Genomic DNA, 26,512 nt, shown 5'->3' on the forward strand with positions numbered 1-26,512 from the left:
CTTTATCTTGCCATTTCTCCTAGTCTCTATACAGTGAGTTGCTAGGAATTTGTGCAAAGCCTGGAATAACATTTGAAGATGGCTAAACCAATTTGGCTATGGTCTTCCCAGTTGCAATGTATGGCAGTGAAAGCTGGACCATAAGAAAGGCTGAGCGCCAAAGAATTGAAGCCTTTGAACTATGGTGCTGGAGAAGACTCCTGCGAGTCCCTTGGACTGCAAGGCGATCAAACCGGTCAGTCCTAGAGGAGATCAACCCTGACTGCTCTTTAGAAGGCCAGATCCTGTAGTTGAAATTCAGATACTTTGGCCACCTAATGAGAAGGAAGGACTCACTGGAGAAGAGCCTAATGCTGGGAAAGGTTGAGGGCAATAGAAGAAGGGGACGACAGAGAATGAGGTGGCTGGATGGAGTCACTGAAGCAGTAGGCGTGAGCCTAGATGGACTCCAGAAGATGGTAGAGAACAGGAAGGCCTGGAGGAACATTGTCCATAGGGTCACGATGGGTCGGACACGACTTCGCAACTAACAACAACAACAACAAACCAATTTGGTAAACGATCTATCCAAACTAGGATTGCTTCCTAATCCTGCCCTATGCCAGGTAAGGAGTGATTGCTGTATATTTTTCTGCTGGCAGTGATTTCTAGTGGAAGAAGATTTGGGGGGGAGGGGGAAAGATAGGAGAATCTACCAATTACTTTCCTTAACTTGCCCTGCTCACAGTAAATAAGGACACCCCACTTCAGTAGCAGGATACTGATAGGTGAGGCAGGGTGAATGAAATTTTTTGCTTGTATGCAGTAATTTTATGCCATTGAACTGGTGAATGGTGCTTTAATGAGCTGTAAGAAGTGCTTAATCCAAGGTAGGTATCCTAAGATGTTGTCTTAAAACGTCAGATCTTTAAGCAGTAGCTTGGATGGCTGAATTATATTTCAGAGAATTTTTTCTTCGGGATTGGCTTTTGAAAAAACAGCTTTAGAGGTTTCTAGCTCCAGATTATTACTTTCTATAATTTAAGGATGAATATTTTAAGAATGCAGTCCCTTAGTGCTAGCTAACACTGTACAACTTGGTTCATTTTTTAAAATCCAGTATATCTTCCAAATTTGTTCTCCAGCTTTGTGGATGGAAGGAGTGTATCATTTAATTCTCCTCTTTTGCAGATAGACTGTGTACTTTATGAAGGGCAGAAAGAAGATTGTGCTAACAGAGCTGAAGGGAGACGGAGTTTTTTTCCTTCATTGCTAGCTATAAAATCTACCTCCACAGTAAGAGTTGTTTTGCAGCTGAGCAAATATCTGAAGAATCAACAAGGAGCCCTGCCAAACTTTGGCATTTTGAAAGTGGATTCAGAAAGAAGGGTGCTATCTTTTTGAGCCATCAGCTCTGACCTATACATTCTGCAATTGGTCTTGAAGCCCAAGATGAACTGCAAACGTTGAAGTATTGTCTTCATTTGGTGATGTCTTGCTTCTTGCTTTTTATGCATCATTTTTATATCACTTTAGCTGGATGTCAGATAGATGCTTATTTCTGCACATTGGATCTTGCACTTTTTAATGGATCAAACTGGCTTTCTTTCTTTTTAAAAAAATAAATCTAAGTTTCATACTACAATCATTTGCTGCTTTGGAGTATGTATAATTGGTTTCATTTATGTTTGATATCTCCGGAAAAAAAGATTAAACTTTGCAACATAAAATCGATACTTGCTACACTTGATGAATTTTTCTATCAGCAAGTGGGGGCGTTCCCCACAGAAGCAAATCTTGCAGAATGTTTGCAGTTTCGTATATATGTCAGGCTGAAAGAAATGCTTGTTTTTCTTCTTAATCAATAATACAAAATGCTGTGAACAGAACAGCAGTAACTTACTTATATATTTTTAAAGGATAATAAAAACCAACGCAAAAATAATCAGCGAGCGCCTTCTACAGTCCCTTTGGAATCTAACTGCATCCCTGCCCCAACTGCGCCCTCTCGCGTTAGCATGCGGAGCCCATTTGCTCTGAGCCACTGAACTGAGAACTGGAAAAAAAAGATAATGGACAATCAACGCTAGGGGGAGCAGTCAAGCTGCGTCGTTGTCATAGAGATAAGAAAAGCGCCTTAGCTGTTCGGTTTAAGGAGCGCCGCTTCTCTGATTTAATAAAATACTCCGCGTGGGACTCGAGGATCACGTTGGAAGTATTGAAATAATACTTCAATAGATTATGCCGATAGTCAGCCTCTCTTTAATGGGCTCATGCAAAACATTTGCACATGAACTCATTGGGTTTCAGCTGAGATCAAATGCAAGAATCTAACCAATTGTCAAAGCTAATCTCCTACCCCAGCTCTGGTCCCCCACTGGTTGATATTTGCTAAGAGGGGAGCGAGATAAATCTTACAAATCCATCTATCCCTATCTTTAAAGACCACTTATATTGTAAATAAGGGTAGCACCACTTGGCTAGTGTCATGCCCGTTGCAGGATAGAAATTGGTATTGGACGTAGAAAGTATGGCTGCAGGTGGCTTTTAAAAGCCGTATTTGATGAGTTTGGCTTGGATTTTGAGTCACAACTTCTTTAATTGAGCCCTCTTTATTTTGCAGTGATGTTAATCTCAGATATTGTCACTTTTCCAACTGTATATAGATGCGTATTTGGCGTCAAACTGCCGGCCGGCGGGCCGCTTGCATCATACCGAGGCCGCGCCCACCCCAGCTCCGGCAATGCAAAAAAAAAAAAAAAAAAGTCGCGATACGTGTCCCGACGTGTTTGACATCCGTGCATCGTGTCTTAAAAACAGTGACGCCTATCTCCGTTGCTATCTTTTCCCTTTTAGGCTTTAACTGTTATGCGCTGAAGACTTTACATCAGGGATCTTCAAACTTGGCCCTTTTATGACTTGTGGACTTCAACTCCCAGAATTCCTCAGCCAGCGTGCCTGGCTGAGGAATTCTGGGAGTGGAAGTCCACAAGTCATAAAAGGGCCAAGTTTGAAGACCCCTGCTTTACATTTACAACGAGGAAAAGTGGTTTCAAATTAACCCGGAAGTTATGCACTGGAGGCAAGTTTATAAAGTCTATACGACCAAACGTCACTCATTTGGCCGGAAGTCGGCTCCGTGTGAGTATCTCTAGCCTGCCTTCGGTTTTGTTGGTACTGCCGTGAAATCGCGTGGATTTTTAAGATGGCGCCTGAGTAGGAAACTCTCTGGAAGCGGATTCGATTTTTTTTTTTCGCAGGAGGCAGGACACCGGCCTGGGCTAGCTGGTTGGAAGACTCCATATGAATGGGCTCTGTGGAAGAGGTAGCCCGTAGTTTTGCTTCTGTCGCTATCTTGGTTTAGCGCTCTCGGCCTTGGCAGCAGGTAAGGAAAATAAGGTCGAAAAGGCGATTTCTCTCTTTGGGATCTTCTCTGTCCTAAACCCTTGCACTTTTTAGAAGTTAGCATTTGCCCCTCTAATATTGCTTATGTTGCACCTTTCGTTCTCCTCGCTAGGTTTACAAATATTTCATGCTAGACTTGATTAACTATTAATAAGCGGCTGTTAATAGACTGGAGATTGTGGTTGTGCTGTATTGGATCTTTATTTTAATCTTATTCACATCATGAGCCACCCGTTGTCAGAGCCAAGTAATCACAATACAGAAGAAAAAGAATATTAATTTGGATTCAGCAAATAATGGGTGAATGGTCATAATTCGTCTACTTTGCCTTTCCTCTTTTGTTGATCAAAAGATGTGTTTTAAGAGAGTCCTTGGCAGAAGCAGTGGTCACAAGAAATTCGAGGAAGGCCATGCGAAACTGATGAAGATGGGTTATTTTCTGTTAGGATATTACTGATGTTGTGTTTTTCCTCTTGTCTAGTTTCATCAAGTGGAACAATAAAAGAAATAAATAGTCAAAATGGGAAGGAGATCTACATCTTCCACTAAGAGTGGGAAGTTCATGAACCCCACGGACCAAGCCAGTAAGTATCTTGAAATCTTTTGACTAAATCCCCAACAGTTGTACAAAATTGTACAGTTGTACATTTAGGATGTGGCGTCAAATTGCTGTTAATAAGTAATAACTACTAAAATCATAGAAGACTAAATTTCAAATTGTTTAAAAATACAAGTTAACAGATTTCTGATTCCAGTCTAATTCATAATTTTATACATTCTTAATTTCCAAATTTGAAATCCAATTATATAATTCTAAAACTATTCCAAAAATAGCCTATTTCACCGTTTCATATATGAAATACACTTATTAATATATTATCTCTATATTTGCACTGTACTTTTTACAAAATATATATCTGTGATAATTTAAGTTTCTTTTTGTAGGAAAGGAGGCCCGGAAGAGGGAACTGAAAAAGGTAATAGATCTTTGCCAAATTATAAACAAGCTGGCAATGCTATATGTTTCTCTGTTAGCTTTGAATCTGACGTTAAGCGCATGTGTATTAATATAGAATGTACATATTATATTAGCTAATGAACTTTCCTAATCTATCTTGTCTGAGCAAGATTTGACATAGGGCACTGGGTTAGGATTATGTTGCTATTAATAAAGCTATGTTTCATAAACCTTACAGTAAGTTTTAAAAGGATATAAAAACTGCCTCATAAAACATTAAGAAAGAAGTTAGTATATGAAAGGATTATGTATATACAGTGGATATAAAAGTCTACATACCCTTGCTAAAATGCCAGATTTTTGAGATTTAAGAAAATCAGACCAAGACAAATCATTTCAGATTTTTTTCCACCTTTAACATAAACTATATAATTCAATTGAAAAACAGATTGGAAACTTTTAGGGGGAAAAGCAACAATAAAAATATACAATGTAGTTGTATAAATGTGCATACCATCTTATAAATAGAGATGTGGTTGGGTTTAGAATTAACTAATCACATTCAGCCTGATGGTAAACAGTATATATCTGCCATCTATTAAAGTGATTTTGATCAAGCCCGTATAAAGATCAGTTATTCTACTAGATTTGTCTGACATTTATTTATGCAGTTGACTTTTACAGCAAAAGGCATGATCTGCAAAGAGGTTACAAAGCATCAAAAGGATCTCGTTGGAAGGTATCAGTCAAGAGAAGGGTACACATTTTTTTCCAAGGCATTGGATATACCATGGAACAGAGTGAAGACAGACAGCAACAAGTGGAGAAAATATGGCTTCAAAATTGATGAAAAAATAAGAAGTAATTTGAGAAGCTCCCAAGAGGCCTACAGCAACATTAAAGATGCTGCAGGAATTTCTTGCAAGTATTGGTTGCGTACTATATGTGACAACAATTTTCTGTAGTTTTCGTATTTCTGACCTATGGGGTAGCGTGACACAATGACAAGATGGAAGCCTTTTCTTACAAAAAAGAACCTCCAAGCCCGACTGAATTTTGCAAAAACCTACATCAAGACTGGGAAAATGTGTTATGGTCTGATGAGAACAAGACAGAACTTTTTGGGCATAATTCCAAAAAGTATGTTGGGCACAAAAAAGACACTGCACATCACCAAATGTGCACCATGATGGTGGCAGCTTTATGCTTTGGGGCTGCTTTTTTTCAGCTGGAACTGGGGCTTTAGACAAGATGGAGGGAATTATGAACAGTTCAAAATATTTTATTTGTTAAATTGCCTACCTCGCTGTGGGAAAACCTTCAGCGCTCTGCTAAAATGCTGAAGAGGAATTTTATCTTTCAACCCAACAACTTCCCAATGCATACATCCAAATCAACAAAAGAATGGCTTCACCAGAATAAGATCTAAGTTGAATGACCTGAATCCAATTGGAACTGTGGGGTGACCTGAAGAGGACTGTGTATAGGAGATGCCCTAGCTGTATGATAGATTTGCAGTGCCTTTGTGAGGAAGAGTGGGCAAAAATTCCCAAGACGAGATGTACCTTGCTGATAGGCTCCTACTCCAAAAGACTGAAGCTGTCCTAAAATAGGTGCTTTCACAAAGTAGTTTAAGGGTATGTACACTTAGGTAATCACATTGTATGATTTTTATTGTTCTTCACCCTAAAAGATTTCAGTTAGTTTTTCAATTGAATAATACAGCATATTTGTTATATTAAAGGTGGAAAAAACTGAAGTGGTTTATCTTGGTCTATTTTTTTACATCTCCAAAACCTGGCATCTTAATAGGGATTTGTAAACTTTCTATATCCACTCTAACTGTTAAAGAGAAGGAGAATGAATATATATTTGGATGTGTTGGTGAGTGTCACATTGCCTGTAAAATATGAATAAATAAAACCCTCTGAGTTTGCCAGACACATTAGACTCAAAATTGCACTTTCATTTTATTAAGCAAATTAAATATATTGCTTGTGAAGTCCAGGTCCTTAATTCTGGCTTTTATTTTCTGTTCAGAACAAAAAGCAGCGCATGATGGTGAGAGCAGCAGTGCTAAAGATGAAGGATCCCAAACAAATCATTCGAGACATGGAAAAACTTGATGAAATGGGTAGGTTTGAATTTTTTTCAACTTGAATAGAAAAAGTAATGTGATAGAAAAATTAGTTTAACATTACTGTACGAGAGAGAAAGTAAACTCAGAATTAACAATAGTCTTGCTGGCCACACGACCCGCAGAAATGTTTTCAGACAACTCTGACTCCCTCAGTTAAGAAATGGAAATGAGCACCGCCCCCTACAGTTGGATACAACAAAGACAGGAGAAATCTTTACCTTTTTTTATGATTACCGGAAAGAATAGTTGCTATTGTCTTGGTTTATTTTCTGTGCCCTTTACGATTGTTCTTGGCTGCTATGAACATCGGGTAATGGGAAGGTGAAGGTGAGAGTCCGCACAATTTTTTTCTTGCAATTTTTTCATGTTTATAGAATTTAATCCAGTACAACAGCCTCAATTAAATGAAAAGGTGCTTAAGGACAAGCGTAAGAAACTACGTGAAACCTTTGAGCGTATCCTGCGACTATACGAGAAAGAGAATCCAGACATTTATAAGGAGTTACGCAAGCTAGAAGTGGAATATGAACAGAAAAGATCTCAGCTCAGTCAGTACTTTGATGCTGTAAAGGTACCTGCTCACATCAACTTTAAACTATTGGTTGGATTTTGCATTTTATTTCCTAGGTATTCATGAAAGAGGTTGGTTGATTCTTCAGATTGCCTTTCAATCTTAATTATTTGGAATTGCTCATCTACATAATCTGTGTCTTTCATATAGCAGTATGGACAAGTGATCATGAGGTTATCATTGAAATTTAGTCTTATAAACAGTTGTTGTTCACTAGAACATCTCAGAGGTTAATAATTAGGGGTCACAGCAGAAACAGTATTTTATTTATTTTATTTTATTTTAATTCCATTTATATCCCGCCCTTCTCCGAAGACTCAGGGCGGCTTACAAGCTTAGCAGTAGCCTTCATTCTATGTATATGCCTGCTTATTAGGGCTTTCACACACCCCCAAGCGGCATTATTACAAAGTCAGCTTAATTGCCCCCAACAATCTGGGTCCTCATTTTACCTACCTCGGAAGGATGGAAGGCTGAGTCTTTCTTCTGATTTCATTTGCAGAGCTGAAATAACTGAGCTCAATATTTTACCATATATTCCTTCTGTAAACTTCTGTTACAGAATTCCACACTGTTAGTTCTTTGTATAAATTGGTCTTCAGGGAAACTAAACATTGTGCAATTGGTTGCTTGTCATTATTCATTAAATACTTATATTTTAAATCACTGGTTCCAAGCCTGTGGTTCAGAGATCAGTAATGGTGCACAAAGGACTGGTGGTCCCTGATATATTTCAAGTACTGTCTGGTGTGGATAGCAATATATAAGAAATATTGGCAAAAAACTCCAGAGTCAAAGATTTTGGCATTCTCCCTCCAAATCTTTTGTGATAAGGTAGTCTTGTAAGAATTTGGCCATTTTTTAAAGTAGAATTGTTTAAGGTTCCTTGCAGAAAAGGATCATGTGAGACATGGTATTTGCAGACATTGTTGTCAGTCCTGATTTATATAGTGATTCTGAAAATATTTTTATGATGATGTAGTTGCATAAGGAAGATTTGCTATTTTAAACAGTTAAGATTGTTTTGTTTGTATTGATCTAATAAACATAAGGCAAGGGAGAAAAAAATGAACACAACAATTCTTGAAGTTAGCTTGTTCTTCAAATGACCATTAATGGAGACAATTAAAGGAATGTAGAAACTCAAGTGGGATACCACAATGAATATAAATTCTTGAAGTTGAAAATAATAATGTATATTTATTACAATTGTTATTTTATATCTTTCTGTCCAAGCACCTGAACATTTTTAAAATATTAAACTGTCTTATGTCAGAATGACAAAGAATATGACATGGAAGTTAAGGTCAATCCAGCAGTGTCAAGCACTTGTGGGATGCAGTGGTGGGAAGCACTTCCAAGGAAGCAATGGTGGACTTTGCTGTTAGCGTACCTGATGACTTCAGTGGAAAGTGTAGCTGGTGAATGAATTGGCTCACCAAACTCTTTTCCAAATTAAGGAGAGGACTTGGGACCACCCAGAATGCTCTGCACAAATACTCCCCCATCTCTAGTGGATTTTAGCGCTCTGAGAGTTGGGAGAGTCAGCTTTGCCCAAGACGCAGTTTGGAACTTTCCAAAGGATGCTCACTTCCCTCCTTAATCAATTTATGGAAAATGGCTTGCAAATTGCTTTTTGAATATTAAGAACCTTCAGAAGGACAAGTTTTATTACATTGGATGGTTGTCCTTCAACCTGAAGTAAAATAATTTTTATGTAAGCTTAAAACTTAAAACATTTTTTTATTTGGAAATAAGCAGCAAAAGGATGATTAGAATCTTGATTTTGGAAAGCTCATAACAGGCTAAGGGGCCAAGTTGACTGGAAATAAGATGTTGAAATAATTATAAGAATATTTCTTATATTTAATTTAAATTCCTATTAAAATATAAGAAGTTTTTGAATATAATTGTAAGAAACCTCTTCTACTTCCGGGGGAAAAAATTCTGGATCAGAAAAAAGAGCCCTGGTGACACTGTGGTTAGAATGCAGTATTGCAGGCTGATTCTGCTGACTGCCAGCAGTTTGATTCTCACTGGCTCAAGGTTGACTCAGCCTTCCATCCTTGTGAAGTCAGTAAAATGAGGAGCCAGGTTGTTGGGGGCAGTATGCTGACTGTAAATCACTTACAGAGGGTGTAAAGCACTAGGAAGCAGTGTACACTTAGTTCTTGAGTTATGAATGTAATGAGTTCCATTCGTAACTCAAGGATTCGTAGGAGTGAATCTCATACCTTGAACGCAATTCACTCCCAGCTTTCGCCCATACATTTGCTAATTGAATGCATGGGTGAATGCGCAGCTCGTTAGGTGAACACGAGGTATCTCAGGGTAGGGAAGGCCATGGGGAATCTAGTGATGGAACAGGCCACCTGCTTCAGACCACCCAAGCCACACACACCCCGGTGAGATACCTCATGCTCTTTACCCTGAGGTCCCCACAATTGTTCCCTCACCCAGTCCTGCCACTCCGGGTCACTTATCTTTGAAGATCTGTCTCCTCTCCAGCCTCTGTTTCTTTCTCTGCTCCCAGCAAGAGTAGAGGGAAGCCTCCAAGGCCCAGAACAGACCACCGGAAGTACGTGGGCACTGCCTATAGCCTGTGTTCTGGGCCTCGGAGGCTATTGCTATAAGAGGAGACCTTGAATGCTGGCTATTAAAGGCAACCAGAAAGAATTAAAAATTATAATTTCCCTTTTTCCATTCCACCCTCATTTTTTCTTTTTCTCGGTACACATTTTACATTTTCTTTTTTATATTTTCCTTAATTTATATTATTTTTATTGTTGTATGTTAATTTTAATAAACTATTATAGAAAAAAGTCAATTAGGCAGTGTCAATCAATACAGGTAGATTATCAAATTTTTAAGAGGTAGTTAGTTCTTCAAGGAGAGGATGCCAGTCAATCCAATACAATTTATTATTTATCTTAACTACCAGACTAAAATACTATATATAACTTCAGTTTGGCACTATTATTTCTGTATTTCTTTATTATTCTTTACCACTTTATGTGCCATTTTTTTGCTGGAAAGCAGCATATAAATATGTTTTCTTCTATTTCAGCTTTGGTGATACTATTTTATAAATCAGCTATTGAACAGAGTTGGATTTGTAAAAAAAATTATGTGTAATAATTTTTGTCTTCAATGTTACTGACAAATTGCTAGATCACTTGGTTCTGTTCCATTAATTTGAAATTCTGATTCAGCGTTTCCAAATAATACTACGTTTCCATTAGTTTTTCTTTTTCTAAAAAACAAGATTGCATGTTATAACTAGAAAGTTTTTTTAAAATCCTCCTGGTTTTATATTTTAACAGCTTTTTTTTAAAAAAAAGTATTTATTGTAAATCATTTTCAGGATGTAGTTCCTTCAAAACTAATAGAAATATGCAACTTAATTTAAGGAAACTTATTTTTCCCCCAGAATGCTCAGCATGTCGAGGTGGAGAGCATCCCCCTGCCTGACATGCCTCATGCTCCTTCCAACATCCTCATTCAAGATATCCCTTTGCCTGGAGCCCAGCCTCCTTCTATTCTCAAAAAGACCTCAGCCTATGGGTAAGAAAGAAATTATATTGCAGAGAACTGAACTTGTGAATGGAGTTGGTAAAATGATTAGAATCCTATGTTGTTATTTTGTAATTGCCATTAGTTTCATTCTAAACATAATTGCGACCTTTGCAATTTTCTTTGCTTTATCATCATATGTAATCATGATGTTCAAAGTGTAGATTAAGAAATTCAAAATACACAGTAAGGCAGAAGTTAACTTTCTTTTCAAGAAAGAGTTAGATTAGGGACAGAGAGATGCAGGTTTTAATCCTCACTCAGCTAGGAAGCCCAATTGATGATTTTGGATCATCAGCATCACTTGGCCTAGCCTTCACTTTTCATGATTTTTTGATAATATTTGCAAAAATGTTCCACATTTTTGGTATTATTAATAATGAGGTTTTATAAATAACTTGCTGTTACTGCTGCTTCAATCTGTTCTGGTGAATTCAAACCAAGAAACAAAACTTTTGAACATAGTCTGTTGTTTAAAATATGAAAATGCATATTATGAAACACATTAACAGATTATAAGGCCAGGAACTAAAGGCATAATTATGGCAAACCCATCACAACTCACAGGCTCTGTTTGAACATTATATTAAATCATTATTTGGCATTATGTTCCAAAGAATAAGCTTTTGCAATTCCTTTTTCCTCTCTTCTTTTGATAGAGCTATCAGAAATAGCTAATTGTCCCTTGAATTTTTCCCCAGACTTGGATAAATATGATTAGTTTCAATTTTCTGCTTTAATTAATAATAGCCTTTTTGGTAATTAAACACTAATTGTTTTGTCATTTTTCATTTAGATTAGGCAATAAGATCTTGATATCTTTAGATACCTTGCAAACTGATCTTTTTGATCTTATATCTGTTTGAGGTGAAGCATACTCATACTTTTTATAAGGTCTCAGATTGCTTTATCAGAAAAAAGTAGGAAAAGTTTCAGATTTCAAAAGTTCCTAATATTGTACTTACCCGATTCATATTTCTAGACCTCCTGTCCGGCCTGTTACTGTACTTCCACCTCCTGGGCATGGTGTACCCCGTCTACCTCCTGGTAGGAAGCCCCCTGGACCACCACCAGGACCACCACCACCTCAGGTTTTGCAGATGTATGGGCGTAAACTAGGATTCACTGTTGAAATGCCTCCTCGGAGAAGAGATGAAGACATGTCTTATAGTCCAGAGACAGGTAAATGGCTTCCCCTCTTCAGAGTATTGGTACAGGTTGTCCTTGACTTATGACCACAGTTTGGATTAGAATTTTGCTTGCTAAGTGGTATAGTCGTTAAGCAAGTCATGAGGTGTCCACACCCAGATCTACAAAAATTTTGAATGTGGTTGTTAAGTGAATCCAGCTTTCTCCGTTGGCTGTATGTTGGAAGCTGGGTAGGAAGGTCACAAATTGCAATTGTGACTGCAAGATGCTGCAACCAGTCATAAGTAAGTGTTGGTTGCAAAGTGCCCAAATCATGATCCTGTGACTGCGAGGATGGTGCAATGTTGTGATGTTGAGGACAGGTCATAGGTCACTATTTAGTCTATTTGAAGTCATCTATTTTGTCTCTACCTTATATGCTTAAAAGCTGGAACTAGAAAAAATGTTTTAATTTTAAAAGCAAACGTGATAGAAAAGAATCTCTTTCTCTCCCCTTGACCTGCCTCTGATAAAACATATCTTATTACAGGTCGAAGAGGCCATGATGAAGATGGTTCCAGTACAAGTGAAGATGAGGGATACCCTGAGGATATGGACCAGGACAAGCATGATGATACTACCGATGACAGTGATAGTGAAAGAAGTGATGCTGACAGTGAAGGAGAAGAATTCATGCATCACGATGACAATGCTGAAAGGGAAGGTGGTGAAGATAAGAAGTCTGGTAAGCTTAAAATTGTTTGGATCGGAATTTAATAGAAAAATTAGTAAATATTGCACGCATGTTTATAGGCTTAGGAAGCAATTACTCTATTCTTGAACTGAAAACTGAACAGATAACTTTGGAGAAATTAAATATTGGTAAACCTGTTAGAAGCAGTGATTGCTGATGAAAAAAATCTTCATATTTCATCCCATACCTTCGCAGGTCATAGTGTACGTTTTGCTGACATTCCTGGAAAATCAAGAAAAAAGAAGAAGAACATGAAGGAACTCACACCACTTCAAGCAATGATGTTGCGGATGGCTGGTAAATAATTTAAAAAAAATCTTCCCTCTGTCCCATGCTCTTTTAATTTTTTTAGTTACAAGCTAGAGAAACTTGTTTAAAGAAGTAACACCCAAGATAACTTTTAAGCAAGGATTTATATTAAGAAATTAGAATACTAGAGGAAGGATGTGGGGCATTAACACAAACCAATTGTGATGAAAAAAGTAATTTCAAATGCTAACTTGCTTGCAGTTGTTGTCCTTCAGATTATTAAATTCACATGTTCTAGAAGCATAGCACAGAGATCAAAAGTAGTGGGTTTGTGTTCATCTCAAATTTGTAGCTTATAGCTCATTTACAATTTTATTTGTTTGATTTAATTGCTGTGATTTTAGTCAAGGCAATAATTAAAATACCAACTAAAACAAATTAAAACAAAAGCACAAATTAATTAACAAAAGGCACGTGAAAAACTGTATCTTGAGTGAACTTTTAAAGACATTGAGAATGGAGCCAAGTGTAAATCCAAAAGAATTAAATTTTATAACCTGGAAACTGAAAGAGCATACAGTATCATCCCAGTGATGGCCTACAAATAAATACTGTGGATAAACGTAATTTATTTTATTTTATTTTATTTTATTTTATTTTATTTTATTTTATTTTATTTTATTTTATTACATTTATATACCGCCCTTTCCCGAAGGACTCAGGGCGGTTTACAGGGTGATTAAAAAACAGAGATACAAAAGTTAAAAACAGATTAAAAAAATTATATTCGTCCCTGCATAAGTAAAACCCCAGTTAAAATTAAGATTAAAACTAAAATTAAAATTCTCAGCCTGGGCCAGAGAGCTCGAAGAGTCTTCAGGTCCCGGCGGAATGAACGGAGGTCGGGGGCAGTCCTCAGCTCCACTGGCAGCTGGTTCCAAAGGGCAGGCGCACCCACTGAGAAGGCCCTATCCCTGGGTGTCATCCGCCGGCAATCTCTTACCGGTGGCACCCTGAGAAGACCCTCCCTGTGGGAGCGCACTGGACGAAGGGAGCTTGATGCCGGCAGCAGGTGTTCCCTCAGATATCCCAGACCCAAGCCATTTAGGGCTTTATAGGTCATCACCAGCACCTTGAATCTCACCCGGAGGGCAACCGGGAGCCAATGCAGCTCGCGGAGTAGAGGTGTTACATGGGAGTATCGGGAAACCCCCATCACAACTTGCGCGGCCGCATTCTGCACCAGCTGAAGCCTCCGAGTGGTCCTCAAGAGCAGCCCCATGTAGAGAGCGTTGCAGTAGTCTAAACGGGAGGTCACGAGCGCATGAGTGACTGTGCGTAGGGCATCTCGGTCCAGGTAGGGTCGCAACTGGCACACCAGGCGAACCTGGGCAAAAGCCCCCCTGGTCACGGCTCCTATATGGTCTTCAACATTGAGCCGGGAGTCAAGGAGGACGCCCAAGTTGCAAGCCCTATCAACGGGGGGGGGGCGTAACACCTCACCCCCCATCATTAGAGATGGAATAGTCTGGTTGACCCGAGATGCCGATATGCACAGCCACTCAGTCTTGGCGGGATTGAGACGAAGCCTGTTTCTCCCCATCCAGACCTGGACCGCCTCCAGGCAACGGGACATCACGGCAAGGGCATCGCTGGGTTGGTTCGGGGTGGAAAGAAAAAGTTGGGTATCATCAGCGTACTGATGATACCCCACCCCGAAACCACGAATGATCTCACCCAGCGGCTTCATATAGATGTTGAACAGGAGGGGCGAGAGAACCGACCCCTGAGGAACTCCACAAATGAGAGGCCTCGGGGCGGATCTCTGCCCTCCCGTCAACACCGACTGCGAACGGCCCAGGAGATAGGAGGAGAACCACCGTAAAACGGTGCCTCCCACTCCCAACCCCCTGAGACGCCGCAGTAGGATACCATGGTCGATGGTATCAAAAGCCGCTGAGAGATCTAATAGGACCAGGACAGAGGAACAACCCCTGTCCCGAGCCCTCCAGAGATCATTCACCAGCGCGACCAATGCCGTCTCCGTGCTGTATCCGGGCCTGAAACCCGATTGGTACGGGTCCAGATAATCAGTTTCCTCCAGGAACAGAGGAAGCTGATGCGCCACCACACTCTCAACAATTCAATTTGTAATGGAAATTTGTTCTAATTGTAACTGACTTCCAGTCTTGTGATTGGAAGATTCGTTGATTTATGGTAGCACATGCTCTTACTGGAATCACATTAGAATAAACTTTTAGTTTTTACCAGCCTCTTGAGGATCTGTGAGATTTTTTTTTTTTACTAAATGTTGAACAGATGGGAATTCTGGGAGTTGACGTCCACACATCTTAAAGTTACCTAGTTGAAAAATATTATGCTAACCATTTCTATAAGGGCAGTTTTATTCTGGACCATGGTGATTTGTTCCAAACTTGTTTATAAATTTCTTGATTTTAGTGCAGACATGTCAAACTCGCGATGTCACGTGACATTGTGCGATGTATCGGAGCTTTTTCTCCATTGCCAGCAATGGGGTGGGCACGGTTTCCTGGTGACGCATCTGGCCTGTGGGCCGGCAGTTTGACACCCCTGTTTTAATGCGTCACATAGTCCACCATGAATATGCAAGACTGAGCCAAAGTCTTGTACAAATATGCATTTATACAATCTTTGTTAGAATAAATTAGAAAACACATTTCTGTTTAATGAAGACTTCTCTGATTCCTTTGGAAGCTTCCGTTGAAATGAATAAAGATGCTTCAAATAAAGGGTAGTTATCCAGATCATGGCAGGAAGGGAAATAAAATAATGCATTCCTACACTTCCATGGCCAATAACCTTGAAATTGCTTAACATTTGCCTTGTCTGCTATTTGCGGAACAAAGATAATTTCTATGTCTGGAGTGCAATATTTTTATCATAATGATTGAAAATATGTTTGTTTTTTAAAATCTTTTTGCAATATTAAGAAAATACGTAAAGGAATATTAGAATTCTTTATTGGCCATTATAACTCATAAAATACAACACCATCATAAGTCATACAAGATGCAACACTTAGTGATAGTCATAAGATACTAGCTAAGCAAACAGCATAAATCATACTATGATATTAAATAAAACAATACAAATCATAAGATACAAGCAACAAAGTTATAGTCATAAGAAGATAAGGATAGGTAATAGAAAAGATGAGAATAACAGTAATACAGTCTTACTAGGTTTGACAGTGTTGTGGGAATTAGTTGTTTAGCAGAGTAATGGCATGGGGGGGAAACGGTCCTTGTGTTTTCTGGTGTGCCATCCCTACAGCATCGTTTTGAGGGAAGAAGTTTAAACAGTTTATGTCCAGGGTGTGAGAGGTCTGTAGATATTTTCACAGCCCTCTTTCTGGCTCTTACAAGTCCTCAATGGAAGGCAGGCTGGTAGCAATTGTTTTTTTCCCCTGCACTTCTAACCATCTGTTGAAGTCTGTGTCTGTCTTGTTTGGTTGCAATTCCAAACCAGACAGTTACAGAGGTGTAAATGACAGACTCGATAATTCCTTTGTAGAATTACTACAAATAATTGCTTATAGGTCAGGAAATTCCTGAAGGTGGCAAAGAGATAGAAGAATATTCTGAAGACGATGATGATGATGATGAAGATGACTCTGATGCAGAGGATTCTCAGCAGCAGCAGCAGCAAATTACAGAAGAGTCACACTCAGAGATAGGATCCTCAACGCCTTCTCATACCAATCCCCCCCAGCAGCAACCTCCACCTCAGCCTGTTCCTCCATCTCAGATTCAAGCACCTCCCATGCCTGGGCCACCCCCTCTTGGACCCCCTCCTGCACCACCTCTGAGACCACCAGGGCCTCCTACTGGCCTTCCTCCAGGGCCCCCTCCAGGTGGGTATTTGAATAGGCAGTTTTATTATTGAACTAGCTATATGTAGGGGCACTGATGTAGTTTTATATGATTAATAAAAATATTGCTATATTTTACACAAGACTGAATTTCAGTTATCTCAGCAGAATTTGTCACAAATCCCCCCATTTTTCTATTGTGACAAATTGGAATGGATATATACTACTCTACATACATATGAAAAACTGGGATGGATATACATACACACACACACACACACACACACACACACACACAACTATATATAGTTATCTGTACATATGGGAGCTTGATTAAGAAGGAAAATAATTTGTTTTAATTGCTTAGTCACCCTTTTCATGGAATGAATTGGAGTGCTTCGTAAACAACACATTGAAACATCATTTTTCAATTTAAACCATATCAATTAAGATGATACTGAAGATTTACCCTTTTTAGAGAAATGGTCAACTAAAATGTATTTGTATGATACTTTTAGGTGCTCCTCCTTTCCTAAGACCACCTGGATTGCCTGGACTGCGTGGACCTTTGCCACGGCTCTTACCTCCTGGTCCTCCACCTGGTCGGCCACCTGGTCCTCCTCCTGGCCCCCCTCCTGGTTTGCCTCCTGGCCCCCCTCCTAGGGGCCCCCCACCTCGTCTGCCACCTCCAGCTCCTCCAGGTAATGTTATAATTGAAAAGTGGGATGTTTTGGTTTCTCCAGTAATTTGTAGTAGAACAGAGATCTCATAGAACATTCTCAGGTGGGGTTCTAGGAAATGTTGCAAGAGATTGTGATTGAAGAAAATATATTTTAATTTTTGAACTTTGTGTACTGCAGCGTTAGCAGTTGCAGTGATAGGAATGTTCATACTTAGGAATTCAACTGCTGGCCTGTAAATCTGCTGTTATAAACATTGTCAAACATGGGTTGTGTAGGTAGAAGTGAAATTCATTAGGATATGTGACTTTAGGATTAGTCAGTCTTTCTTGATAAATCTCTTGAATTTTCATACAGATATTGTGCGTATAAGGAAACTAATACAATGAATTAATGCTTAGGAAAATTCTTGAGACTCTTAACTGAAACATTGTATATAATTTAAAATTCATGTTTTTGTTCTTCACAAAGATCAGAAGAATAACAATTTATCTTTCTGCAGGTATTCCACCTCCTCGTCCAGGCATGTTACGCCCTCCTTTGGTTCCTCCACCTGGGTTATTCCCACCTGCTCCCATTCCAAATCCAGGTGTATTGAGCGCTCCCCCTAGCTTGATTCAGCGACCCAAGGCGGATGATACTAGTGCAGCCACCATTGAGAAGAAAGCCACAGCAACAATTAGTGCCAAGCCACAAATTACAAACCCCAAGGCTGAGATCACCCGGTTTGTGCCTACAGCTCTTCGGGTTCGGCGAGAGAATAAGGGAACAGCTGCTTCAGTCTTGAGAAAACCTGACGATGAGCCTTCTGTTCAGATAACCAAAACAACTCCTAAAACTGGCTCATCTGCCCCTGTTTCTGTGCAGACCAAGGATGATGTTTATGAAGCTTTCATGAAGGAGATGGAGGGGCTTCTGTGACAATCAGCTAAGATTTCTATCTTCTATGATGAGATATGGGAATGGGGTTCCATGTTATAGTGGCATCCAGTTGAAAAACATCTTTTGTGACAACAAAGTATCCTCAGTCTCAATCTATCGTTATACTGGGGTGGGGGGGAGAAATCATAATAGAAAATGTAAGAAAAAGCACTGTCATATTATCAATTCTTAAGAAAGACTTGGTTATGTCTGTGCGGTATGGGAAGTATATTGTTTTGAGTATTTTTAGTGATCAGAAGAAATAGTTTACCAGGGTAAATTCTGGTTCTAATCTCTTACATATAAACCTGATCATCAGGCGTTTGTGTTTGGGTGGCTTCTGTAAATATTTTGCAATGCTATTTTTTAGTTGGTGAAATGTCTTGGTTTATACACTATCATAGAGGTGGGCAGACAAGATTGTTTGCATATGTGCCATTGCAAATGGTTTGTATCCTGCTTATTCTGCAGTCACATTAGTGGCTTCTTGCTGGCAGGACAAATACCATTGTGTTTTGAGAGAATAAATATTTGATGTATTACAACTCTTTGTGATGAGGTGTCTGCATTAACACTTTACATTTAGAAAGAGAATGAGGACTTTCTGAATAAATGGTTCATCTGGAAATTAGGTAATGATAATGATATTTAGTAAATCTTAATCTTAATTCAGGAAAGAGATATTTATTTTTCCAGTGTTTCCCAACTTGGTAACTTCTCAGTTCATATTCCTAATTTTTTTTATGGTACCTGGTGGGATACAGAGGAAACATTCAATGCATTTAGTGCTCACAAGGTTAAGAAAGGACATGTCATTGATTCCATTTGAGAGAGAAGACATAGTCCATGAATTTATCACTTCTGTTTTTCATTCTTTTGTACTTTAGGCTTACATACAAACACTTAAAATCTTGGCATTTGCAAGACAAAAAGGGAGGAGAAAGTGATTTCGTTCAGAGGACTACTGTAGGCTTAAAAAGCAGCACACATTAAGGGAAGGAGTAATCTAGTGCTTACTAATTTATTATTTTGGCAACATAACATTTCATCTGCTTCCAAGCTAGGAAACCCTTTGTGGATTCTGCTTTGTGTATCTAACATTGTCTTTAGTTTTTCTATCTACTAAATTTTTGAACTCTTAAAATTGGGGAGTTATTTTGAGGTTACAAGGCATCTAAACTGTATTAATAGGTGTATGAAGCAGGAGTAGGTGGAATATGCTATAGCATTTAATATTTTGTACAGTCAGAAGATTTAACAACATGTGAAAGTAAAATTATATTGGCTAGTGCTTTTTGGTGCTTCTTTGAAGGGTCATGAATGAAGACAAAAGTGTCCTGAAAACTAGATATATACTACATCTCGTTCCTGGGAATTTAATGGTTGGAGAATTCTGGAACCTTGCATTTCTTCTTTGGATCACACAGAACCAGTCATTCTAGAAGCAGTTAATATACTGAATTGGAAGCTATTTGTACTATATGCATGCTTCAGATGAAACAAGCCTGTTTCAGGGCATGACCATATCTGGAATATCATAAATCACTTTCAGTTTAGAAGCTTAATTTTTAGAAAACCTCCATTTTTAAAGGAAAAATGGAATGTTTATTGCCCTGTACACCACCCTGAGTCCTTCGGGAGAAGGGCGGTATAAACATTTAATAAATAAATGTTCCTTAGTTATGAAAGGAAAATTCCTTTTTAATAAAAGAAACTTCCAAGTAAAGGATGGCAATGTAAGGCATTTCTGTTATATTCCCATAATGAAGAATGTTGTAGGAAGCATTAGCAGAACAGGTCTGAAATAGGCTGAGAAGGAAAGCCTGAGAATATTTCCCACCCTTGAGACAGGGCTAGGAATATTTTTTAGCATTTGCCTAAGATTTTGGGGAAATAGCAGAAGTAGGCATTTAAAGACTATGTTTAATTATCTAATAGTCATTTTCCTCCTTTGTTTCTATGGTAAGCAAGTGTCTGAAATATCTTTTATCTTCCCTGTGTTCCAATGTTATCTTAGAGACTTTAAAGAATTTCTAAATCAGAAAAGTTTAGTAGTGGTAGAGATAATAACAGAAGGAGGGTATGACAACCACACAGAAAGCATAAAATGTTTCCCTTTGGTATCACTAATCAATTTTTGTGACTGCATTTACATGGCATTCTTCCTGTGGTTAATGATTTTCTCTACCCTGTGATCTAAACTAATGCCACATAAATAAACTCTCAACAGGGACTTATGTGCACGGCTTGCTTGACTTCACCATGGTAAACTAACTCATTGTATTGTGTTAATAAAGCGTTAATGGAAAGATATAAAGCTACATTCAGCAAAGCAAAATATCACTAGCCAGTGGAAGATTAATACCATGATTCTAAAATGAACGTAGTTCTTTATTTACAACCATTTGTTTAGTGATGGTTCAAAGTTACAATAGCATTGAAAGAAGTGACTTATGACCAGTCCTGATTGTTAACAGCATCCCCATGATCAGGTGATCAGAATTTGGGTACTTGGCAAGTAGGATGTATTTAGCACAGGTGCAACATCCTGGGATCACATGATCACCATTTGCAAACCTCCCAGCCAGCTTCCAACAAAGTACCGTAAGTCAATGAGTGAAGCAAGATTTGCTAGCAACACCATGATTCATTTAACAACTGGAGTGATTCCCTTAGCCATGGCAAAAAAGATTGTAAAGTTGGGCATGACTCACTTAACAACTGCCTTGCTTGTGAAGATGTGAGGTATTTCAAAGAATGAGGAGGAAAGGGATAATTAAAAACTGAAACACATTGCCAGGTTTAAAAAATTCTTGTAGCCAGCTCTCTGAAGTTGTCTAGGAAATATATTTTATAGTATATTCCTGCAAGGAATATAAATCCTTCCAACTGAATGAAGCTTCTTGGATGAAGAGCGAAATGTCTTTAAGGAAAAAAAATAACCCAAAGAGAACAAGTTCTCTTTTGATAAAGCACCTTTGGGACATAATTTGCAATATTTCTTAAAATTTCAAATTAAAATATTGATGGAAATAGGTTTGAGGGGTTTAAGGTTTAACAATCAGGACACAGTTCTGAAAGGATTCAGAAACGTGAATGGATTCAAGATGTAAAGGTTGCTGGCAATGTGACTACCTCGCTGTTTATCCAAAATTCAGGAGGCGCAGTCCCTTACATGCAAATTGATAACCAGTTTCTGGCGAGTTAAGTTGAATTGACATTTTTTAACGGTCTCCGGGCCGTTGGGAAGGAAGTTAGGTTCTCCTTTTTCATGGGAAAAGGAACTGTAACTCGGGCACCGCCCTTGGGCAAGCGCTGGACAATTGAGGTGAAATACCACCCGCTCCGAAACTACAAAAAACAATTCCTTTACAAAGGTAGTCATAAATCTCCACAGCATACTTTTTTCCAGTCCCCAAAATGGCGGTTCATGTAATTAATGGAAACTCGTGTGTCCAACCAGGGCTTCAAATGAACTAGGCTACAGAATACCCAAGGAAAATTTACCTTTTCCCTGCTCCGTGGTACAATTTAGATACACTCGGTGGGAGCAAACGGCATTTATTAACCCGTCTTAATCGCTGGGATTTGCTTGACAAATGGACTCGGCTCTTTCCGAGACGAAGGTGGCGGCTCTTAAAAGAGCCTTTGGGTTTCGTGTTATTTTCCGAGATAGGCGCGGATCTAAGCTCTCTCCCCGCGGATGCGCCGCGCCAGCTGAATGTCCTTCGGCATGATGGTCACCCTCTTGGCGTGAATGGCGCACAGATTCGTGTCCTCGAACAGCCCCACCAAGTACGCTTCGCTCGCCTCCTGTAGCGCCATCACGGCCGAGCTCTGGAAGCGCAGGTCGGTCTTGAAGTCTTGGGCGATTTCACGCACCAGCCGCTGGAAGGGCAGCTTGCGGATCAGCAGCTCGGTCGACTTCTGGTAGCGGCGGATCTCTCGCAGGGCCACGGTGCCCGGGCGGTAGCGGTGAGGCTTCTTCACGCCGCCCGTAGCGGGGGCGCTCTTGCGGGCAGCTTTGGTCGCCAGCTGCTTGCGGGGCGCTTTGCCGCCCGTTGACTTCCGAGCCGTCTGCTTCGTCCGGGCCATCTCCCTGTTCGCGCCAAACGTGGGCGAGAGAAAAAGTCTAAGAGAAGATTTGAGACTCTCGCTGCCTGATTTATAGCGATTCCAATTTCTCTTTTGATTGGCTAGCTCTAGGAAGGCAATTGCGATTGGAAAGCTTCTGGATTTGAAAACGCGCGCTTTTGGTTGATGCCAGAAAGCCCCGCCTACCACTTTGTTGTTTGTGTTGTTTTTGCGACTTTCCGCAGCATCTTCGCCTCTAATCAGAGAGAGAGAGAGAGACCTTCAGGATTTCTTGGTTGCTGCTCTAACAAAATGCGATTGTTGCTGCAGTTAAATTTTCAATGGAGCGGAGGGCGTACACATGTGTGTACATTAGAGAAAGACACTTTTTTAAAAAAAAAAATCTTGCCTATATTTACTATTACAAAGGAAGTGAACGCAATACTCCCTCTTATTTTCCCCACAACAACCCTGTGAGGTAATTGGGCTAAGAGTCACCCAGCCAGCTTTCATGCCTAAAGGAGAACTAGAACTCACTTCAGAATTCTTCATATCATTTGAAAATATATAAAATAGGTGTATAATTCAAAGTTTAAAGCCACCTACCTAAATATCAACAGTTTCCATTTCTCTCGAGTTTTCACAGAACTGATTTGTTGATTGTTTTCACTAGATACATTTCAAGAAAGATAGTGGTAAATGAAATGGAATATTCTAAGAGGTTCTTTATTATTTATTTATTTAATTTATATACCGCCCTTCTCTCAAGAGACTCAGGGCGGTTAACAGGGCAATACGTAAAAGACAGATACAAAAGTTAAAATAATTAAAACATGATTAAACAATGCCCATAGTACAGATTTAAGATTAACGTCATAATAACAAAACCCACCCCGTCCCATCTGGAAGAAAGTGAAGGATCAGATCTATTTGAGTTACAATCCTATTTTCTGACTTGGGAGAAAGGGCTGAACTCAGTGGAATGTTTTAGTACCATAGACTTACCTTGGATTCTCTATAAAAGTTCATAGTCCTATGTACAAGTATAAATTCCATTGACTCCTAAATTTATTTCACTCCTGACATGCCCAACATTTGCAGTTTCACATACCCATTGTTTCTAAAGGTATGTTAAAGCACTTACATTTGTTCACCCTGTGTACACTGTAAATTTACAGTGTAAATGAATCTCATGACTTGAGACTTTCACTCAAATATGTAGGATGCAGCTTTAAAGGCTATTTTGTATTCAAATGTAACACGGGAAAAAATGGTGATCTACAACAATCAGAACATTTCAAACTAAAGATTTAATGCCAAACTAATTAAAAAAATAAATTCCCTTGACACCACAGTGTTTTTCATGCTGAATGCATTTATTTAGACTGAGGCATAGAACAGAATTTTTTAATAAAATACTTGTTCCATAAAGCTTTTCTCCGATGAAAAGTGTGAAATTGTATCTAAACTATAATTGTCTCTATTTTTTCCAGATATAAATCCCATTGAATTCAGCAGAATGTAGGTCTCTTATGAATAGACATGTGTCTGATCATATTATTTCATATTCTTGGATGAAATTTCAACAGGAAAATCCTTTTAAGTTTAATATTATTCAATCCCCAGCCAGAAATATTGGTGTTAGTCTTTCTAAACTGAGTTGTAAAAGGTCCAACTAAAATGGGCAATCTCTATGATGCTTTTTTGCATTCAATATAGGATTGTTTGCAAATATGAGAAAAGGGCATTACAGTGTATATATTAGCACATGAAATTCCAATTTTTGCCCATATTATTACATTATCTGAGAGTTTTTCTTTAGAGATAGTAGCTTGCTTAGGGCTTGCTTGATTAGCAATGGTGAGTGTAGTTTGTAGAAGTCTGTGTTACCTCAGTTTACTTGAACTTGATTTATAATAAGGCTGTTATGCTAAAACCCACATATTGTGCCTCACCTCAGAGATTACTATCTAAAGAAGTGATCTGCATAGTTTTTCCGAACATTTTACAAAATGCATAGTTTTAATTTACAAAGAAAAACAAAACTTCCACTCTTTCCAGGTCTTCCCAGATCCTGCATTCGGTGGTTATGTGCCCTTTTAAAAAGTATATGTTGCGTTCTGCTTTTTCAAAAATTAAAGGAATAAAAAGTACACCTTCCTCTTTCCCTCATTCTAAGATTTCGTTATTTGGAGGCGCAAATTCTGTAAAATTTGCAATTTATTAACTCGAAAGAAACACAAACTGAGCTGTCGGAAGAGTCCCTTCAGCCTTGCAACAGGGCGGGTTCTGAAGCGGACCAATCACAGAGCAGCTCAGCTCTATAAATAAACAGCGGCTGACCTACTTGAGCTCACTTTTTGTGTTTGGAAATTTTTTTTTAATTTAGTTGGTTTTCTCAGCGATCATGTCTGAAACGGCGCCCGCTGTTGCTGTTACGGCCGCGGCTCCTGCTGTGGCATCGAAAGCTCCGGCTAAGAAGGCTAAGAAAGCGGGAGCGGCGAAAGCGCGCAAGGCGACGGGTCCCAGCGTCACCGAGCAGATCACTAAGGCGGTGGCCGCTTCCAAGGAGCGCAAAGGGGTGTCTCTGGCTGCCCTGAAGAAAGCCTTGGCCGCTGGGGGCTACGATGTGGAGAAGAACAACAGCCGCATCAAATTGGGTCTGAAGAGCCTGGTGAGCAAAGGTACCCTGGTGCACACGAAGGGAATCGGCGCTTCCGGCTCTTTCAAGCTCGGCAAGAAATCGGGCGAAGGGAAAGAGAAAGCGCCCAAAAAGAAAGCGGCTAAACCCAAGAAGCCGGTTGCCAAGAAGCCCGCCAGTGGCATCAAGAAGCCCAAAAAGGCAGCGGCGGCGGCCAAGAAGAGTCCGAAGAAACCCAAAAAGCCCGCGGCGGCTAAGAAGGCCACCAAGAGCCCCAAAAAGGCCAAACCGGTCAAGCCCAAGAAAGTCGCCAAAAGCCCGGCCAAAGCGAAGGCTGTGAAGCCGAAGACTGCCAAGACCAAGACCAAGCCTAAAGCGGCCAAAGCGAAGAAGGCGGCGCCCAAGAAGAAGTAAATCCAGACTTGGCCCGTGGTTGCTTTTCTTAAAACCCAAAGGCTCTTTTAAGAGCCACCCACAGAATCTAAAAAAGAGCTGTCGTCCGCTCAGTTTTAAAGCACTATCTGAAAGCTTTAATATCGTGAAACAAAATAGTGGGAGCGCGGCTCGCGCGGAATCCTGTACACTAGGGCATCGTTCTTTAGCGTTTAGGGATGTCGTTGAGCAGCGATTTATTAAGCTTAAAAGCAAGTACACTTAATGGAGCTCTATATACACTAAAGCAGACGAATCGGCTGAATCATTCCGAAAAGTGGGGAGGGAGCGGGGAATAGCAGGTTTTCGCCTCTATCTGGTTAGTAAGCAACTGGGCAACAAATGCCACTTGAGTCAAAGTGGGCACTTTCTCATTAAGCGTGCACGGACGGGGTCGGGCTTTCAATTTCCACTTCCAGCAGTCCCATTTAGGCAATCTATATTAGTGGGTAAGGGCGTTTATATCGAGTTTGCGTCCTATGAAATATTGTTACTGATATCGCAATCTTAGATTTGCTTCGATTTCCTAAAAACTTAAAATAATAAGACTAAATAAATGTAAATCGCGCCTTTTAATTAAAAAGAAGAAAAGATGCTCGTTTCCTCGACCAGGAAATTGAATGGATGCGGCATAACTTTAAAAATGCTTATGAATGAAGGTTTCGTTCGCTCAGGTTGAATTACAGGTCTTTTTCTTCCCTATCAAAGGGTTTTGTGATGCGCTTGTGATAGGCTCACACTAAGACGTCGTCTGAACAGCCAATAGCCGCTCGATGTCAAGCAATCCAATCGGTCGTAACGCTTTGCTCTATTATCCAATAGAAAACTAGAACCAGAACCCTTTTATTTGCATGAAAGCTAGTATAAAATAAAGCAGCACTTACTGGTTTGTTATAGGGACATTTATTGTGGCATGTATTGGCTATAGTTAACTGTTCGCATGTCTGTTTCTTTCCCCCACCCTCCCTCCCCATTACAAGGGAGACTGGAAAAAGATTAACGATACTTTAAGAGAGTTACTCTTTCAGCGTGTATAAAATTTCAAAAACTACTGGACCTGGGAGAGCCACTCGTTTAGTTTATTCCATTCTGTTTCATTGTCCTTTCCGAAGAGTCAAAATGTCCTTATATCTGAGAGCACATAAGTTACTAAA

At 39.5% G+C, this 26,512-nt stretch overlaps 3 protein-coding genes across 3 annotated transcripts; 2 read left to right on the plus strand and 1 right to left on the minus strand.

The window, feature by feature from the left end:
• Positions 1 to 3,124: 3,124 nt before the first annotated feature.
• On the plus strand, positions 3,125 to 19,502 carry WBP11 (WW domain binding protein 11). Its single transcript, XM_083366747.1, has 12 exons — positions 3,125 to 3,364; positions 3,866 to 3,968; positions 4,330 to 4,361; positions 6,383 to 6,476; positions 6,857 to 7,053; positions 10,484 to 10,617; positions 11,609 to 11,808; positions 12,305 to 12,499; positions 12,704 to 12,805; positions 16,338 to 16,652; positions 17,129 to 17,311; positions 17,793 to 19,502. The coding sequence occupies exons 2-12, from the start codon at positions 3,905 to 3,907 to the stop codon at positions 18,209 to 18,211; spliced, it is 1,935 nt and encodes a 644-aa protein (XP_083222873.1). The 5' UTR covers positions 3,125 to 3,364; positions 3,866 to 3,904; the 3' UTR covers positions 18,212 to 19,502.
• A 1,104-nt stretch (positions 19,503 to 20,606) lies between these two features.
• LOC310642830 (histone H3.2) lies at positions 20,607 to 22,333 on the minus strand. The gene has a single exon (XM_083366769.1). The coding sequence runs from the start codon at positions 22,304 to 22,306 to the stop codon at positions 21,896 to 21,898; it is 411 nt and encodes a 136-aa protein (XP_083222895.1). The 5' UTR covers positions 22,307 to 22,333; the 3' UTR covers positions 20,607 to 21,895.
• A 2,222-nt stretch (positions 22,334 to 24,555) lies between these two features.
• LOC310642825 (histone H1.11R-like) lies at positions 24,556 to 26,031 on the plus strand. Its single transcript, XM_083366759.1, has one exon. The coding sequence runs from the start codon at positions 24,693 to 24,695 to the stop codon at positions 25,338 to 25,340; it is 648 nt and encodes a 215-aa protein (XP_083222885.1). The 5' UTR covers positions 24,556 to 24,692; the 3' UTR covers positions 25,341 to 26,031.
• The last annotated feature ends 481 nt before the right edge of the window (positions 26,032 to 26,512 follow it).

This window comes from Vipera ursinii, assembly GCF_947247035.1.
Source record: "Vipera ursinii genome assembly, chromosome: 6".
Lineage (NCBI taxonomy): Eukaryota > Metazoa > Chordata > Lepidosauria > Squamata > Viperidae > Vipera > Vipera ursinii.

Bases quoted from the DNA above. Each gene is read 5' to 3' on its own strand.
- WBP11 (XM_083366747.1), top strand. From the start codon at position 3,905: ATGGGAAGGAGATCTACATCTTCCACTAAGAGTGGGAAGTTCATGAAC. The intron at 11,809-12,304 runs GTAAATGGCTTC...ATCTTATTACAG, and splicing joins GTCTTATAGTCCAGAGACAG to GTCGAAGAGGCCATGATGAA. The intron at 12,806-16,337 runs GTAAATAATTTA...AATTGCTTATAG, and splicing joins AATGATGTTGCGGATGGCTG to GTCAGGAAATTCCTGAAGGT.
- LOC310642830 (XM_083366769.1), bottom strand. From the start codon at position 22,306: ATGGCCCGGACGAAGCAGACGGCTCGGAAGTCAACGGGCGGCAAAGCG.
- LOC310642825 (XM_083366759.1), top strand. From the start codon at position 24,693: ATGTCTGAAACGGCGCCCGCTGTTGCTGTTACGGCCGCGGCTCCTGCT.